Source organism: Entelurus aequoreus, linkage group LG03, assembly GCF_033978785.1.
Source record: "Entelurus aequoreus isolate RoL-2023_Sb linkage group LG03, RoL_Eaeq_v1.1, whole genome shotgun sequence".
NCBI classification, from domain to species: Eukaryota; Metazoa; Chordata; class Actinopteri; order Syngnathiformes; family Syngnathidae; genus Entelurus; species Entelurus aequoreus.
The window spans coordinates 33,873,118-33,891,915 of record NC_084733.1 but is presented as its reverse complement, the minus strand read 5'-3'; the positions used below and the strand labels follow the sequence as shown (position 1 = coordinate 33,891,915).

Sequence of the window (18,798 nt, the reverse complement as noted above, 5' to 3'; positions counted from 1 at the left end):
CCAGAAATGGTACTGCAATCACAGTAAAAATTCTGTAGTCCCCTCCCACTCTCAATGACTGAGGTTGCCAGTCCAAGGAACTTCAAATGGCAATCGACGAGTCCTACGCTGTGGGTTTCTCTTGTTTATGCTTCTTGCAAGATGGTTTACAAAGTAATTATGCCACATTTTACTGATGTCAATTAGCCAAATGTATTTGTAAAGTTACACAGCAATATTTTCGTCATGAGTCGGGACAGATTGTTGGTATTACCCTGCTAAAATGTCTAGTTTGACCGCACGGACCACCATCTAAATAATGATATATAATAATACATAATATATTATATATCGCATAGGCCGCGACCCCGAAGGGAATAAGCGGTAGGAAATGGATGGATGGATGGATTTTTTTTTTTTAAATTTATTTATTTTGTAATTTAAAAAAAAATATATTATTATTTAATTTTTTCATTAATAAAGCCAACAAAACAATACACAGCAATACCATAACAATGCAATCCAATTCCAAAACCAAACCCGACCCAGCAATACTCAGAACTGCAATAAACAGAGCAATTGAGAGGAGACACAAACATGACACAGAACAAACCAAAAGTAGTGAAACAAAAATTAATATTATCAACAACAGTATAAATATTAGTTACAATTTCAATATAGCAGTGATTAAAAATCCCTCATTGACATTATCATTAGACATTTATAAAAAAATAAATGAAATTAACAAAAGTGTCACAGTGGCTTACACTTGCATCGCATCTCATAAGCTTGACAACACACTGTGTCCAATATTTTCACAAAGATAAAATAAGTCATATTTTTGATTCATTTAATAGATAAAACAAATTTACATTATTGCAATCAGTTGATAAAACATTGTCCTTTACAATTATAAAAGCTTTTTACAAAAATCTACTACTCTGCTTGCATGTCAGCAGACTGGGGTAGATCCTGCTGAAATCCTATGTATTGAATGAATAGAGAATCCTTTTGAATCGGGGAAAAAACTTTTTTGAATCGAGAATCGTGTTGAATTGAAAAAAAAATCGATTTTGAATCGAATCGTGACCCCAAGAATTGAGTTTGAGTTTGAGTTTGAGTTTGAGTTTATTTCGAACATGCAAGCATACAACATGATACATCACAATTTCCAGTTTCTTTTCAACATGTTCGAAAAGGAGTAGGAAGAAGCAGAGCTTATTTAATCCTACCCCTTTTCTTTACATAACAGTTGCAAAACTTTTTGTTCACTTCCTGTTCACAATTTTTTCACAATAAACTCCATAAGTAATCACAATAAAAATAAATAAATAAATAATAGTAAGAATGTAATAATAATATTTGGTGAAGTAAGTCATATTTCATATGATGAGATAAGTAAGATTACTTTAAGAATGAATGAATGGATGGATGAAATAAATTGAGAATGTTTGTCATGGTTCTTCTTCTTTGTACTTTGTAAACACTTTAAGTTTGAAGAGTTTCTTGAAGTGTATCATATTAGTACATTGTTTGATTGCTTTGCTTAATCCATTCCATAATTTAATTCCACATACTGATATACTGAAGGTCTTAAGTGTTGTATGTGCAAACAAATGTTTTAAATTACATTTTTCTGTAAGATTATATTTCTCCTCTTTTTTTGAGAAGAATTGTTGTATATTCTTGGGTAGCAGGTTATAGTTTGCTTTGTGCATAATTTTAGCTGTTTGCAAATTCACTATGTCGTGGAATTTCAGTATTTTTGATTCAATAAATAAAGGGTTTGTATGTTCTCTATATCCAACATTATGTATTATTCTAACTGATCTTTTTTGTAACACCGTTAATGAATGAAGTGTACTTTTGTAATTATTTCCCCATATTTCTACACAGTAGCTCAGATATGGTAACACTAGTGAGCAGTAGAGAATATGAAGGGATTTTTTGTCTAGAACATGTTTTGCTTTATTCATTATTGACGTGTTTCTTGCAACTTTATGTTGTATATTTTTTACGTGAGATTTCCAGTTCAATTTATCATCAATCATTATACCTAGAAATTTGGTTTTGTTTACTCTTTAAATTTCTATTCCGTCTATTTGTATTTGTGTTTGACTTTCTCTTCTACTGTTACCAAATAGCATTATTTTAGTTTTACTAAGATTCAACGATAGTCTGTTTTTGTCAAACCATCTTTTTAATTTGTTAATTTCTTCTGTTATTATTTGTATTATCTCCTGTGTGTTCTCTCCTGAACAAAACGCTGTTGTATCATCCGCAAATAATACTAACTTTAAATCTTTTGTAACTTTACAAATGTCATTTATATAGAGATTGAATAATTTAGGTCCTAGTATTGATCCCTGAGGTACACCACAGGATATAATTAGCGTTGTAGTCGTGTGTTCGCCTAGCTTCACGTATTGTTTCCTGTTCGTTAGATAACTTCTTATCCAGTTTAAGACTAACCCTCTGATGCCATATCGTTCTAGTTTTTTGATTAAAATATTGTGATTAATTGTGTCAAATGCTTTAGTTAGATCCATAAAAATCGCTGCCGCACATTTTTTACTATCTATTGCATTGGTAATTTCTTCTGTAATTTCAATTAAAGCCATTGAAGTTGAAACATTAGCTCTGTATCCATATTGGTTCTCTTCGAGTATTCTATTTTTATTTATGAAACTTTCTAATCTGTTATTGAACAGTTTTTCAATGCTTTTAGAAAATTGTGGAAGTAGAGAAACAGGTCTATAATTTGTAAATTGATGTTTGTCTCCAGTCTTATAAATTGGTGCAACTTTAGCTATTTTCATTTTGTTTGGAAATGTACCTGTTTGAAATGATAGGTTACTAATATACATTAATGGTCCTGAGATCTCTTCAATAACCTTTTTTATCGTTTCCATATCAATTCCGTACAATCAGTTGAAGTCTTAGATTTACATTTTTTCACGATTGTAACTATTTCCTCCTGTGTCACATTACTGAGGAACATGGAGTTGGGATTTCGCTCTATGGTATCATTATAGTCCTCAATTGGAACTGGGTCTGGAATCCTTTCTTCCAATTTTGGTCCAATATTTACAAAATAATTATTGAAGCTTTCAACTACTTCCTTTATGTTGTCATTTTTTTTATTTTCATCTAAAAAGTATTGAGGGTAGTCCCTCTTAGTTCCATTTTTAATAATGCTATTGAGGATGCCCCATGTTGCTCTCATATTATTTTTGTTCCTGTCCAATAATTCAGTGTAATATTCTTTTCTACATGATCATAGTATGTTTGTTAACTTGTTTTTATACTTTTTGTACTTAATTTCTGCCTCTATAGTTCTTTGTGCTATAAATGTTCTATATAGTGTATTCTTCTTCTTACAAGCATTTTTTAATCTTTTTGTCATCCATGGTTGATTATTCTTTCTCTGCTTGTTACTGAGTTGTATCCATGGACAATGTTTGTCATAAAGTATTATGAACTTGTTTAAGAAATGTTCATATGCTTCATCAACCTCTTTTTCATTATACACATTGTCCCAATCTTGCTTTTGTAGCTCAATTTTGAAGGCAGTCATCCTCTTCTCTGTGCATAGTCTTCGAAATGTCCTTTTGTCTTCCATGTTCTTCTTGTAGTTTCCATCATATATTGTAAAAACTGGCAGATGATCACTAACGTCGCTTATAAGTAGACCACTTGTAGTGTTATTATCAAAATCATTGGTAAAAATATTATCAATAAGCGTGGCACATTGTCCTGTGATTCTACTTGGCTTTGTGATTTTAGGATATAGACTGATGCTGTACATTGTATCAATGAAGTCATCAATAGACTTTTGCTTGTTGGGGTTCAATAAGTCAATATTAAAGTCACCACATAAGAACATTATTCTTTGACCATTGTCCATGTAAGTTGCCTTGATCCATTCTTCAAATGTTTCTATACTTGACTTAGGTGATCTATATATACAACTGATGAATATGTTTTTGCTTTTTTCCTGACATATTTCAATGGTTATACATTCTAAGATATTATCTATGGCAAATGACATGTTTTTTACCACTTTGTAGTTCAGGTTCTTCATCACGTACACAGCTACTCCTCCTCCATTTTTGTTGGTTCTGTTGATGTAGTTTAGTTCATATCCCTCCAGATCAAAATCTATTCCTTTTTTATCATCAATCCATGTTTCTGTGACAGCAATCACTTTGAAGGGTTCGTTGATGTGTTCCAAAAAGTTCTTAATGTTGTTGTAATTTGCATACAAGCTTCTACTATTAAAATGAATAATTGACAATTTGTTATCACATTCAATGTTGCTATTATATTGATCATCTGTATAATAAAAACAACTATTACTGATGTGGGAGAAAAAATTTGTATCTGGATCTATATCATTTTCCAAATCCTGGTTTTTGTGATCTTTGTTGCAGAAATTTTTTAGTTCCATATTTTCTTGTTCAACAAACTTTGATGTTGTTTCAATAATCTCTATAAGTGTAGGTGGATGCAATCCTGAATCTAGGTCCTCTTGTTTAGTCGTCCCTTGGAACATAGTAGTGCCGATGCTGAATTTAGGTGCTTGTTTTCTGTCAGAGTCCATTATCATCGTTGTTGTGGTAGCTGTGTAAACTTTAAAAATTGTCCCGGTCCTTGATGTCATGGACAACAATTACTCTTGCTTCTGGACTTCCATTCAGCTTGATGTAGATTTTACAGTTGGCGCTCCAAGTTCCCTGGATTTTTCCCTGCCTTCTCAAGTCGTGTGCTTTCTTGGCGATTCCAGCATTACGTTTTGTGAGATGCTCATTCATGTACACATTTGTTCCCTTCAGCTTCTTTCCCTGTCTCAGCAATGCCATTTTAGATTTTCTGTTTACGAGTTTCACGAGCACGACTGGAGTGGCGTTGTTGTTTCTTCTGTTCAGTGGGATGCATGTTTCGATGCTATTAATGTCAATTTCAATTTCTTTTGATTGCAGAAAGTTGACCACTTGCTGTTCTGCTGAGACCATATCCATTTCATCTGGTTCACCTTCATTATTCACAGATTTCGCATAGGATCTTGGTTTAATTCGGTGCCCTGTCACAATGATATCATTCATTCGTTTATCCTGATCCATTTCATCTATGATGTTCCTCACCATGTTGTTGTCTTCTTGAAGGATCTTCATTTGTTTGCTCATTTCAGTGGCTTCTTTATTTCTGGAGTTGTTCTCTTTTTTCATTTCTTTAATTTCTTCTTTCATTTCTTTCATATCCTCTTTCCATCCATCCATCAATTCTCCCAATTTTTCTATCATTTCTTCTTTAAATTCCTGGAGTATTTTTTGTAGTATCCCTTCTTGAATCCCATCATGTCCTGTGCCCAGCTTCAAATCAGTCTTTCCAGTCAATCCTTTAACTTTTGGCATCGCGGCAGTCACTGACGTCAGCGCCTCTTATGTCTTAAGGGCAGTTACTTCTTTAGCGACTTGCGGCACTTTTAACTTGTTTTTTCAACAATTTCGTACCTTGCGCCGTTCAGAGATCAATTTGAGGTGTCAGCCTGTCAACTTATATCACTCTGCGACGTCGGGATCACTTTAAAACAGCTGTAAACTCGCCGTAACTTTTGGTTGCTAGGCAACCGCTTTGAACTGCGGGAGGCGCCTTTGGCTTGAGGCTAACGGCTCTTCCACTCGCCTTATTTCAGCGTATCAGTGCCTCTCAACTGACCAAAATCAGATCGAAGATGCCAGGTGACTCTCCTGTGGCTGTGATCGCAAATCAGTGGTCAAATCAGTGGTCAAAATCTTCAGACTTAACAAAAACTCTGGTAGCAGAAGCGGAGCTTTTTTTCTTTGCGTCCTTTTAAATCGATATTGAATCGAATCGTGGGACACCGAAAGATTCACAGCCCTACACATCACCATCTTTCAGTGCAGTGTGCGATTCTATGAGCCAGCCCCCGTTACACAAAAAACATGTTACGTATAAATCATATAGCCTACTACCATGTCAATACACAAAGTAGAAAATCATTACATATATGGCATTATATTGTGCCAAGCAAATACCACCCCATATGTGTTTGATGCACATACAGTACCAGAAACTGCAATTAGCCGTGCTAATGTTGAAACACATTTCTTCAGCATATCTGCACATTGAGAACGAAATAGGCACTGACACTACCCATATTCACATAGATTTTATTTGTCGAAAATATACGTTGCCCTATGCCCTGTCAGTTGGAATACATATCAACATACATGAATAAATTGAGAATTGTAACGACGCCTTTTAGATTTACTAAGGTCTGACATGTTTAGTAACTTTACCAGTGGCAGTAGCTCGACAAAGAGGGCGGTACGTAACTGGCAACCTGGATGTGACACACTCACGGACATTCTAATTGGTCAAACGGTGGAGGGGTGGGGCATTGAAATGAAAACAATAACAATATTTTGGGGCTGTACATCTAATTTTGTAATGAGCATATTCCTGCTGAACTACCGTTATCAGTTATAATGGTATTCGAAAATAACATGATTAATTAATGCCTTTTTACAATATCAGGGCTATTTAATGATGATTTGACATGAAATTTTTACATATGGCACCTTTAATTGCACTCGTTGTCTTAATAGATCACCTGCAAAACGCTCAATAATAGTCAAGCAATTTTATAGTTTTCACACGTCATTTAGCACTGGTGATTTGATTGTTAGTAGATCAAGCCCTTAGTGCATCTACACTGTGAGTTGTTTGTTTTTCTGCTCCATGTCAGTACTTTTGGATGAATGAAGACAATCTTTTTATCAATCTCGAAAAAAGTCTAAATCTAAATGCTGACCATTTAAATGACTATAAGCAAAGTATTAATGAAACCATTCCCACTTAAAGCTCTTTTCGAATTCCATTCATGACCAGTCAGTAATTTGTCTTTCATTTTAAGTTGCCATTTATAATTGTTGAACACTTACAGTGCACACACTAAACCTAGCTATTCCGCACACGTCTCATTTCAAAATCAGATCTGCAAGATGATCATCAGGCTTGGTATAAAGAGTTATTGTTACATTATCTCAGAGGGAAAATCAGATCTTTACCTTGTTCCTCTTGAAATAAGCTCTGCGGCAAGCAGCAAAGCACTTCTCGCTGCAGAAACTCTTCATCTCACTGCCCATGCTCAGAGAATAGCGTTTGACACCGACCTTCTGGCACCAGGCGCATAAGATCTGAACATTGTTTGCATCTTCGTCTGTTGAAGAACAGGATGAAGGACAGATTCAGTGTGTGATTCATAAGGAAAAATGAACCTCTTTGTGTATATATTTACATTTCCATAATTTTTGCACACAAAAGTTACAGTAATATAATTAAATCAAATCAAAGCTAATTTCTGTAGCACCTTTAATACTAAAAATTGACACAAAGTGGCATTCCAAAGGACTAAACACAGTGCACTAGCAGTAGCTACCGTTACACTTGGTCAACTGTACCGTTCTTGGGCCCAGTTCACATCTAAAGTACAGAGCCATGAGTATGATCGCACTGATCCGCACCCAAGTGTGACCCACTTCCCTTCCATTAATGCCCTTTTAATGTTTTTTTACTGCTTTAATGGGCTGCTTGATAATGAATCTGACTTAACAGACCTTTAACAGGCCTCGGCTAATGGTGCATTCATCCTGTAACCTGTACTCAAACCGAATAAGCTTTTGTATGCTACACCTGGATGCCTCACCTGTGCCGATGAAACTGCTAGCAAGAGGTGGCTAACAATGTCGGTAATGGTGAGTCATCTATTCCACTTATCAAGCCCTCTAAAAATAAACGTCAATTATGCTCCATTTACATGCTGTGACATGCATATTAACCGAGCATAGCGACTTTGTTATTGTATGAGCTAACGCCAAGGATGCCATCCCATCAGTCGGCTTTCTAGTGAGAGCGGACATTGTAAGGGACTTCTTGTGTTCATATTTTCCTTAGCACTAGTGCTACATGATGTGTAGTGTTTCACAAGAGCTGGATCTTCTTAGCACAAGCATCTAAAACGTGTAGCTCATTGTCTGAATATTCAGTCTAGAAAAGATAAGGTCGTGGATCAACATTTGTCTCTAAGTATTGTATTTTTCGAGCATACAGCGCACTGGTATATAAGCCGCACCCACTAAATTTTAGAAGAAAAATGTCACGTTTGGCCAGAGTAGGACGCCAACAAAGAGAAGACATAAGAATAATAACAAAAAGCACAGTCAAAAAGGAATTAAGAAAATAAATAAAGCAGAAAGGCGGCAGCAGAGCTGCCAGATCATGACAAAAAAAAAAAAATCCATATATTAGCCGCACCGGACTGTAAGCCGCAGATATTTACGTTGTGAAATTAGTTATTTACACAGAAAGATTTTGTAAATGTTTATTTACATACCTTCATTGTTTCCAAACGGTGTTTGTAACATCGAAATAAAACAGCTGATCAAACAAAACAGAAGTCATCGTCATGGACCCACAAGCTGCGGAAGTTAGCTCTCCAATCAGCTAAACAGATTCGATAACTCCACGGTGACGTTTTGGTGAATTTACTGAGGAATTTTTCAAACTAGAACAATACAAACAGAATGCCATTGTAAGTTCATAATACTAACTCAGAAACTTGTAAACGTGTTAGCATATTAGCTATTGCTAACTTCATTACATTACGATAGCATGTACAAAAATGCATGAAAACACTCCTACAGATATCACACATGCGTCGGTTTAGTTAGTATGAATTGTTTAAGTTGAACTGTGAAACTTACAAACGTTGCTTGTGGTGATAAATCAAGAATCCATACGAGGAGAACCCCTATGGACAAAGAGTAGACGAAACGGGACTTGTACTTTTGATTGAAAGTTCAGTCTAAACAGAAGGACACAGCAGCACATGTAGTGAGCAAACTCCTCCAAAAATGGCGCCATAGCACAAAAAATGCCACACCTTTTCAATGTCTTTGCTTGTTTTAAAAAAAACAACTATTTGCATCATGGCCGTCAGCAAAGACAAATACCTAAATTAGCCGCACTGTCTTATAAGCCGCAGGGTTCAAAGTATAGGAAAAAAGTAGTGAATTATAGTCCATAATTTGTGGTAGTCGTCGTTGGCACTCACAAAGTCTGCCATGATTAGTTGTAGTTGTTGTTGATGCAAGTAGCAATGCTATTTGGTGTGTGAAATCCATGCGCCAAGGAAAGAAGTTCCAGTAAGGCTTAAAACGAGCAAAATATTAATTTCATACCGTTCATGTACCGTATTTTCTGAAATATAAGCTGCTACTTTTTTCCCACACTTTGAAACCTGCGGCTTGAAAAACGGTGCGGCTAATTTCTGGATTTTTCTAAATAGTTTTCATAAAACACCAACAAAGACACTAAAAAGATGTGTTATTGTTTATGGTATGGCGCCATCTTTTCACTCACTGCAGGTGCTGCGAGTTGAAAATGTACCTCCTGTTTTGTTCCTTAAACCGTAAGTATATACATCCATAGTGTTTCTGCTCGAAAGGACTTTTCATTCATCAATCAAAGCAACGTTTGAAAGTTTTACAATATAACTAAAACATTTCATACTTACTAAACCGTCCCATATGTGATGTCTGTAGAGTGTTTTCATGCATATTTGTACATGCTATAATCAATGTAATCAAGCTAGCGTCTTTAGCATTAGCGAATATAATAACATGTTTACAAGTGTCTGTGTTATTATTATAAACTTACAATGACATTTTTTTTGTATTTTTTCAGTTTCGTAAATTCACCAAGACGTCACTGTGTAGTTGAGTCTGTTTAGCTGATTGGAGAGCTAGATTCCGCAGCTAATGGTGCTGTAATCAATTTCAAATTTCAAAAATAGTACCAAATCACTAATATACTTTTGTCTGCATCTTGAACAACAGTCCCTGTTGATGGTTCTGTTTCCGGATCAGGTGATCATTCAGCCAATAGCGATATCTCAGGGGCGTCCAGCACCACCAGCAGGAGCGGACCTTCTGGTTCAGGAGTAGATGTAGTAGGAGGATATGTTGAAGATTTACATTGAATTACATTTAGTTGCGCGACCTCACAACTGCCACGTAAAAGAAAAACAATACAAAACTGGAAAATAAGTCATGTTTCATCAATTGATGACTTCTGTTTTGTCTAATCAGCCATTTTACTGCCGTGTGACAGGAAACAATTAAGGCATGTAAATTAAGATTTCCAAAAGCTTTTGTACCCTTATATATCTGGGGCTTATGGTCCGGTCAGGCTAATATGTGTAAAAATATCTTGTTTTTCTCAAATTTGGCGGGTGCGGCGTAAATACCGGTGCACTCTATAGCCTGGAAAATACAGTACATAAAACGTTGTTGTAGGTTTTTGGATGTTTTTAAAGTGCTTTATAGGCTAAATAGGTCAATCCCCATTACCTGCATCGTTAACTGCCTCTTGCTAAACGTTTTTCACTACTTATAACACACAAGAAAGAGCAAGATGCGTGTTCACATAAGAATTGTGGACTTTCCAAAGAAAGTGCAGTTCCCCTTTAATCAACTTCTCCATGACTTTTGCTCCAGACTTGTTCTGATTGTTTGAGCTTGTCATGCGTCATTCTGTCAACTCACTGATTCATTACTGCCACAAATGTACCTGTGTATCGTACCGACCACAGCTAAGAAATACAGTAGATACTTTTTGGCGGCCCTCTGGGGAGAGTTCACTGCCCATTGTTTGGCAGCCCTATGGTTTAGAAACACTAATCTAGACCACAAGGAAGCATGTTAAATGTAGATTAGAATCATTATAGGTCCCCTTTAAGCAACACTTTTGTAGTGAGCGAAAAATCTAAATTTAAAAGTGTGATTGATCTGATCCTAAAAATTAATAGTTTGACAGGTCTAGAAAATTCCAAAAAAAAAAGTGTTTATCAAAGTTGTGATTCACTTAAAAGTGGAGAACATGCAAACTCAACACAGAAAGGTCCAAGCCAAGATTTGAACACAGACGTGGTTGTCGCTCCGCCAACGCCATGCCCTTTACAGCAGTAATTTTGACATTATAAAATAACTATTAAAATTAAATCAAAAATTACTCCAGCTTCCTCACACATCCTAAAAAACTTAATTGTGCAAAGGTGTGAATGTGAGTTTCTATATGTGCCCTGGGATAGGCTCCGGCTCACCAGTGACCCAAATTAGGACAAGCAGTATGGAAAGTGAATGATGAAATTGAACATTTAAATGCTGCTATGAGTGGACAACAACTAATGTCCCACTGAAATGCTTCTTTGGTGTTAAGCCATGACTGCTGGTAATGAGCCGCAGGCTTTTAGTGCCGACGCTGCTGTGATAAGTGAAGAGTGATCCTATGGGAGTCTCTCTGCATCTACCAGTTTTTACATTATGATTGTGCGAGTGTGAAAAAACAGCAGATCCATTAGTCTTTCACCCCCTCTAACCACCTCATCCCATACAGGCGTTTCACCTCTTGTTGGGATTAATGCACCGACATGGCCATCATTTTTTAAGTTAAAAGAATAACTCACAATTAATAAGAATCGCTCCCTGAGGCTCTTTTGACACAACAATGAAGTCCAAATGCATGACTGAAAGGGCTTCTCTCTTTAACATCTCAATCTTGGAGGCTTTGTCTGTCTTTTATATCTGTTTTATTTCTGGACTCATGCCCACCGCTCATAATAATTAAAAAAAACAAGATGAAAAATCAGATAGGAAAGTAAATTGCTTGGAAGAAATGAATGCATTACAGATGTAGTCCCTGTGGATTCATAATCTCTCTTCATCTTCATGAAAAGCCCCATCTTGAGGAGGAATTGTTATTCACTTTTCTACATCTGCCCGGCACCTCATAACAAGTAAGGTAAGATTTTGCAGTTTGCATGAATAATTCAGCGTATGTGTGGGTACAGACTGGGGGGAGCACCTCGAAGGGGGTGTTGGCCAGGTACTGGGCTGCGCCGCACCATCTGTTACTAAGGGCCAGTAGGGATTCCTCTTGGGCAATGCCAAGGCGGCTTGTACTTGCCACAGGGCGTACTAACCTCCTGTGCAACAGCAGACACAGGAGATAATGAAGCCCGCTGTCTGGACGGAGAGAGCAGACATTTCCTTGGAGAGTTGAGGGGTTAATATTGACACTTGAGCAGGTGGATAAGGCGACCAGCAGGCAACTAGCTCATTAGACACCTTAAGTTTTTTTTGTCATATGTGCCTTTAGCTGATGGATCAGCAAACACTATGCAGGCAAAAGTACAGTACAGGGCTGACATATTCAACTAAATTGTTTTGGGGGTCACATTTTCAGAAAGCTAAGAGGGGCCAGACTTCTCCCTTCCCTATTAGTCTTATTTTGTATATTCCGGAGAACCAGCGTCCTCTATAGTAGACATTTGATTTTGGTTTATTTATTTTGTCAGTAGTGCCGTGCTGTTTTTAAGGACCGTCTGACAAAAAACTTTTCAAAGATCATATTTATGACAGCGCTCTAGTGTTTTTAGGAATCCACTGCAAAAATGTGAGTCCCTCACATGTTTTCTGAACTGAACTCAGAGGTTATTGGTTGAAAAGCCCAAATGATGAAAAAGAGAGGACCTAAAAGGGAACCTTGAGGACACATCACTTGTATAACAAAAGAACTTGAACAAATGACTCTTACAGGAACACCTTGGTTATATAAATCATGTTGTGAAAAAAAAATGTGTAGCTACCAAAAAGAGAAGACTTAAAGGTGTGCCCTGAGGTACGCCTCAGTTATGTAAATCACAAGTTTGGACTAGTAAGGTTAAAATGTCAATGCAAGGATCTGCCAATGTGTTTAAAGTTGTCCACGTTCCTCTATACCAGTGATTTTCAACCTTTTTTGAGCCAAGGCACATTTTTTGTGTTGACAAAATCCGGAGGCACACTACCAGCAGAAATCATTAAACAACGAAACTCAGTTGACAGAAAAAAGTCGTTGTCGCAGTTGTTGGATATGAATTTAAACCATAACCAAGCATGCATCAATGTAGCTCTTGTCTCAAAGTAAGTGTACTGTCACCACCTGTCACATCACGCTGTGAATTATTTGGAGTTTTTTGCTGTTTTCCTGTGTGTAGTGTTTTAGTTCTTGTCTTGCGCTCCAATTTTGATGGCTTTTTTTCTTTTTTTGGTATTTTCCTGTAGCAGTTTCATGTCTTCCTTTGAGCGATAATTCCCACATCTACTTTGTTTTTATCCTTCTTTGTGGGGACATTGTTGATTGTCATGTCATGTTCGGATGTACATTGTGGACGCCATCTTTGCTCCACAGTAAGTCTTTGCTGTCGTCCAGCATTCTGTTTTTATTTACTTTGTAGCCAGTTCAGTTTTAGTTTCGTTCTGAATAGCCTTCACTAAACATTAATGTCTTTTCTTAGGGGCACTCACCTTTTTTTAATTTTTGGTTTAAGCATTAGACACCCTTTTACCTGCACACTGCCTCACGCTGTTTCCGACATCTACAAAGCAATTAGCTACCTGCTGCCACCTACTGATATGGAAGAGTATTACACGGTTACTCTGCCGAGCTCTAGACAGCACGGACACTCAACAACAACACATCATTTGCCGACTATAATCACTGGTTTGCAAAAAATATTTTTTTACCCCAAATAGGTGAAATTAGATAATCTCTCACGGCACACCAGACTGTATCTCACGGCACACTAGTGTGCCGCGGCACAGTGGTTGAAAATGACTGCTCTATACAACAGCAGCATAAGTACTACAACAAGTACTATAGATCGGTGCTAGTGGGATGCAAAGATGATGTAGTTAGTAGTGATGCACCAAATTTTTGGCCACCAGACATTTCCGGCCTAAAATGTACCAAAACTGCATTTTTTAAAAATACTTTTATCACCGGAAAAAAATTGCAGAAACCGGATATTTGATCATCTAAAGCAGGAAGCAGGCACTTGCCTGGAGTGGAATGGAGGAAAAAAGTCTGTGGTGTGGACTTACTTTAATACAGTTTGATTTACGAACATTGTACAAACCACAGACCAAATTAAAATATGCTTTGTTTAACAAACCTTGTCTCAGTGTACAAACATGTCATGCACCTGTTGTGTACCTCGCAGTGCAGCCTTTTTGTGGCTGTAGCACATCAATTGTGGGCGGACTTATCGATCTCCGTGCTTCTTGTTTATCAGCTTAGTGTTGCAAGTGTTGGCTACGGAGCTCAGGGCTACGTTGTGTGCTTTTTAAGTGTTTATTTATTAGCCTTTTTACAACATTTTTCTAGTTCCGCTAGCTTAATATGAGTTCAAAAAAAGCAATGGACAAGTAATGTATGGTTTGAAACATTCAGGAAGTATCCACAGCGTTGTCGACACTGCCTCCCCCTTCCTTTTTCCTCCTTTCCACGGAACGCCAAGAAGATAAAGTGGATTATATTTTTTTATTCTTAATTCATGATTTTAGCAACCTGGCTGTTAAATTAGAGGAGTATTTTTTATTTCAAACCGAGAGTGCGCCACAGGGCTTGTGACAGTGTGTGCGTGTTGGCAGGCCGTTTGCAAATGACAACAGTTTTGGTAGTTTTGACTTTGTTAACTTTTATGGACAGAATTTCTAGGTGCAGTCAAGGCGTTGAGGGGATCTGGTTTGGTGGCTGCAGGATTAGGTCTCTGCTTTTTGCAGATGATGTGGTCCTGATGGCTTCATCTGGCCAGGATCTTCAGCTCCCACTGGATCGGTTCGCAGCTGAGTGTGAAGCGACTGGGATGAGAATCTGCACCTCCAAGTCCGAGTCCATGGTTCTCGCCCGGAAAAGGGTGGAGTGCCATCTCCGGGTTGGGGAGGAGACCCTGCCCCAAGTGGAGGAGTTCAAGTACCTCAGAGTCTTGTTCACGAGTGAGGGAAGAGTGGATCGTGAAATCGACAGGTGGATCGGTGCGGCGTCTTCAGTAATGCGGACGCTGTATCGATCCGTTGTGGTGAAGAAGGAGCTGAGCCGGAAGGCAAAGCTCTCAATTTACCGGTCGATCTACGTTCCCATCCTCACCTCTGGTCATGAGCTTTGGGTTATGACCGAAAGGACAAGATCACGGGTACAAGCGGCCGAAATGAGTTTCCTCCGGCTCTCCCTTAGAGATAGGGTGAGAAGCTCTGCCATCCGGGGGGAGCTCAAAGTAAAGCCGCTGCTCCTCCACATCGAGAGGAGCCAGATGAGGCGGTTCGGGCATCTGGTCAGGATGCCACCCGAACGCCTCCCTAGGGAGGTGTTTAGGGCACGTCCGACCGGTAGGAGGCCACGGGGAAGACCCAGGACACGTTGGGAAGACTATGTCTCCCGGCTGGCCTGGGAACACCTCGGGATCCCCCGGGAGGAGCTGGACAAAGTGGCTGGGGAGAGGGAAGTCTGGGTTTCCCTGCTTAGGCTGCTTCCCCCGCGACCCGACCTCGGATAAGCGGAAGAAGATGGATGGATGGATGGACTTTGTTAATAAATAGAAAGTTGATGCATGACCCCCTTACTATGTTTGTTTGATGAACAGTACTGTATAGCGCTTTATATTGTGTTATCTTGTGCAGCGTTGAATGACTGCAGGGCCACAACATTAGGTACACCTGCAGACTGCAGCACGGATTTCATATTTCATTCATTCACAACTCCTCCAACACGAACATTATTGTTTTTGCACTTTTTGGCTTCTTATTAAATAACTTTTTTAAATACATTCAATCTTGCACGTGGAAAGTTTAAGTGTGGGCTTTAGTTGATATAACACTCCCGTCAGGGGGTGCATTCTACGGCGGGGGTGCATTAATCCAGCACAACAGCGGCGCATGGACTTCATTTATAAGTAAAGGTAAGACCATAATAAAGTTTTTTTATTAAATGTGCTTTTTTGTGTGCTACAGTTTGTATGTGTAAAGTTAAAGTTAAGTTAAAGTACCAATGATTGTCACACACACACTAGGTGTAACGAAATTTGTCCTTTGCATTTGACCCATCCCCTTGATCACCCCCTGGGAGGTGAGGGGAGCAGTGGGCAGCAGCGGCGCCGCACCCAGGAATGATTTTTGGTGATTTAACCCCCAATTCCAACCCTTGATGCTGAGTGCCAAGCAGGGAAGAATGCTGGTGTAAGCTTTTAAACATAACCCGTTAACTGCTGCCAATCAACTGGTGAATAAGATACTCTTTAGGGTTCATATGTTTGTAAATCTGACTGTGATGAAGTCAGTGCCTCACCAGCCATGAACCTCACCGCACGTCACTGATATATATATATATATATATATATATATATATATATGTATATATAATCTGTGCATGTGTGTACAATAAAGGGGTATGAAAAGCTGTCTGTACCTGCAGGGGGCTTGATCAGTGGCGGAGGGACAGTGATGAAGTGGTTGCCATGTTCCTTGGTGCTGGTCGTGGAGGTGAATGGCAGGCTGGAGTGCTCTGTGACTCCATTCCTGGAGTTTGGTAAATAGTGGGAGCTGTTGGCTCGATCCGGAGAGGCTTCACTGCTTTCTCTTGAAGCTGCAATTTTTGGCAACAAGTTTTCTGTGTAAAAGCGATAGAAGGACAACTTATGAGATGTTGTTTACCTGTCACTGCAAGTGATAAGATACCTAAAATGTGACTTATTAGATGACATTCTTCTTGGGATTGTTGTTGTTTGCCTGTCTATCATCTGACTGTTTGTTGGTTAGCAACATAGCTCAAAAAGGTATAAGCCGGTTTTGATTAAACTTTCAGGAAATGTCAGAAAAGGATAAGGATTTTGGGGATGATTCAGAGCATTTCTTTTTGTTACCTCATGTTTATGTTACAATGCTGAACTCCCCTGGTGTGTATGCTATAACCCGCCTCCACCCACAGAGACTAAGACAGTGGATGACTGACAAAGGGGTTCACGCCGTTTATTCAATTCTGCTGTAAAACGAACCTGCATTCAGCCTGTTTGCTAACGATGGACGAAGAAAACAAAAACACACATACATGGCTATTTCATTTATCATTCGATTTGTTGTGTTTGTTTGTCTGTCTGTTAGGAACATAGCTCAAAAACGTATGGCCATTAAACTTTCATGAAATTTCAAAAGTAGGATAAGAAACAGGTGATCAGATTTTGGGGGTAATCTGGATCACCGTCTGAATTTTTTACTATTGGGATATAGGTCCTAGAGGAGGTCTGCGTTTTCAGTGTGCTTTTTAGTTAGATTTATACTTATTAGGGATAATTATTGTACAAAAAAAACAAGAAATATTTATATAGTTTGTCGTCAACATAAAGGATTTCCTTATTCTAATGACACTGAACCAGTTTAGTCAAAAAAAAAAAGAAGGCTTTGCTACACATCTTAAAGAAGGGGAAGGGAACCAATGGCTCAGTAGCCAGATGCGGCTCTCTTGATGACTGCGCTCAAAACATTCTCATGCATTTTAATCCATTCATACATTTGCTATGGCTTAAGTTCAGGCCACGGTTTGGCACCAGCTACCTGCAAGTCTTGAGCCAATCAAAGCTACACGTGTTGTAAGGTCAAGAAGAAAACGGCCCCTGCCTTTGAATCAAACATTCAACTTGATAGGTTATGATTAAAAACCTTTTGAAAAGATGATGGTGAAAAGAAAAAAAAGAGTACCGTACGTGTCAGAAGAAACTGACAGAGGAATTTGCTGCAGATTCTGCAGCAAATTGTGTCTACTGTGCATTTGATAACATTTCCTCAATAAAATGGTCAAATGTGAAGCAGGCCTTCAACACACGTCACATTAAAGGGTAAGGAGAATTTGATTCATTATTGGGTCGCTTTAGTATAAGGACATTATTATAAAGAATACATTTAAACTTATTCTACACTAAAATTGTTTGTATTAAAAATGCCCTGATTTATTTGTATACAGTACTGTAGCCATTTGGGTTTCGAGGCTATCACAGCAAAAATGTTCCTGACCCCTGTCTTACCGGCTGAGTGAAGGGAATTATATAGTGCTTTTCTCTAGACACACAACAGGAGTGACTAGATTGGTGAAAGAGGGGATCAAACAAGGAATCCTCAAGTTGCTGGCACTGCCGCTCTACCAACCGAGCTATACCGCCCTGCTAAAGAAAGTGTGAGCGCTAAATCTCTTTCTTTCTTCAGGGTGTAGGCCGGGGGTCAGCAACCTGCGGCTCTCGAGCTGCATGCAGCTCTTTAGTGCCACCCTAGTGGCTCCCTGGAGCATTTTTAAAAAAGGATTGAAAATGGAAAAAGATGGGGGGGAAATATTTGTTTTGTTTTAGTATGTTTTTTGTTTGAGGATAAACCTTCCCAATTGTTAGAAAACCCATTGTATAATATGGTTGTGCTTATGGTTTACCGATGAGACTATTTGGTGAACATCGTTTTGTCCTACTAATTTTGGCGGTTTTTGAACTCACCATGGTGTGGACTGTGACACAACAGTTTGTCTACATGTAAAATCTTCAACTCTTTCTTTGTCTCATTTTGTCCACCAAACGTTTTATGCTGTGCGTGAGTGCACAAAGGTGAGCTTTGTGGATGTTATTGACTTGTTGGAGTGCTATTCAGGCATATTTGGTCAGTGCATGACTGCAAGCTAATCAATGCTAACATGCTATTTAGGCTGTATGTACATATTGCATCATTATTCCTCATTAGTAAATATCTTTGAGCTTATTTAATATCCTTTACTTTTATCCTCTGTGTATATAATTTGTCTCATGACTCATTATATGTATGTAATATTGGCTGCATTTCAGATAATTGTTTGTGTGCAATTTTGTTCCAGACCACAGCAAACATT

At 38.3% G+C, this 18,798-nt stretch overlaps 1 protein-coding gene across 4 annotated transcripts in view; it reads right to left on the bottom strand.

The window, feature by feature from the left end:
- Window positions 1-18,798, bottom strand: part of sobpa (sine oculis binding protein homolog (Drosophila) a) — a 102,077-nt gene that overhangs the window by 53,347 nt on the left and 29,932 nt on the right. For 3 of the 4 annotated variants that reach the window (XR_009825278.1, XM_062041716.1, XM_062041718.1), the window contains exons 3-4: window positions 16,348-16,548; window positions 7,074-7,225 (exon numbers count right to left, since the gene is read on the bottom strand). Coding sequence is in view for 3 of the 4 variants with exons in the window: in XM_062041716.1 (XP_061897700.1) it covers window positions 7,074-7,225; window positions 16,348-16,548 (353 nt within the window). In the remaining variant the exon portion in view is untranslated. The remainder of the gene's footprint in view (window positions 1-7,073; window positions 7,226-16,347; window positions 16,549-18,798) is intronic. The other variant, XM_062041717.1, reaches the window with a different exon arrangement.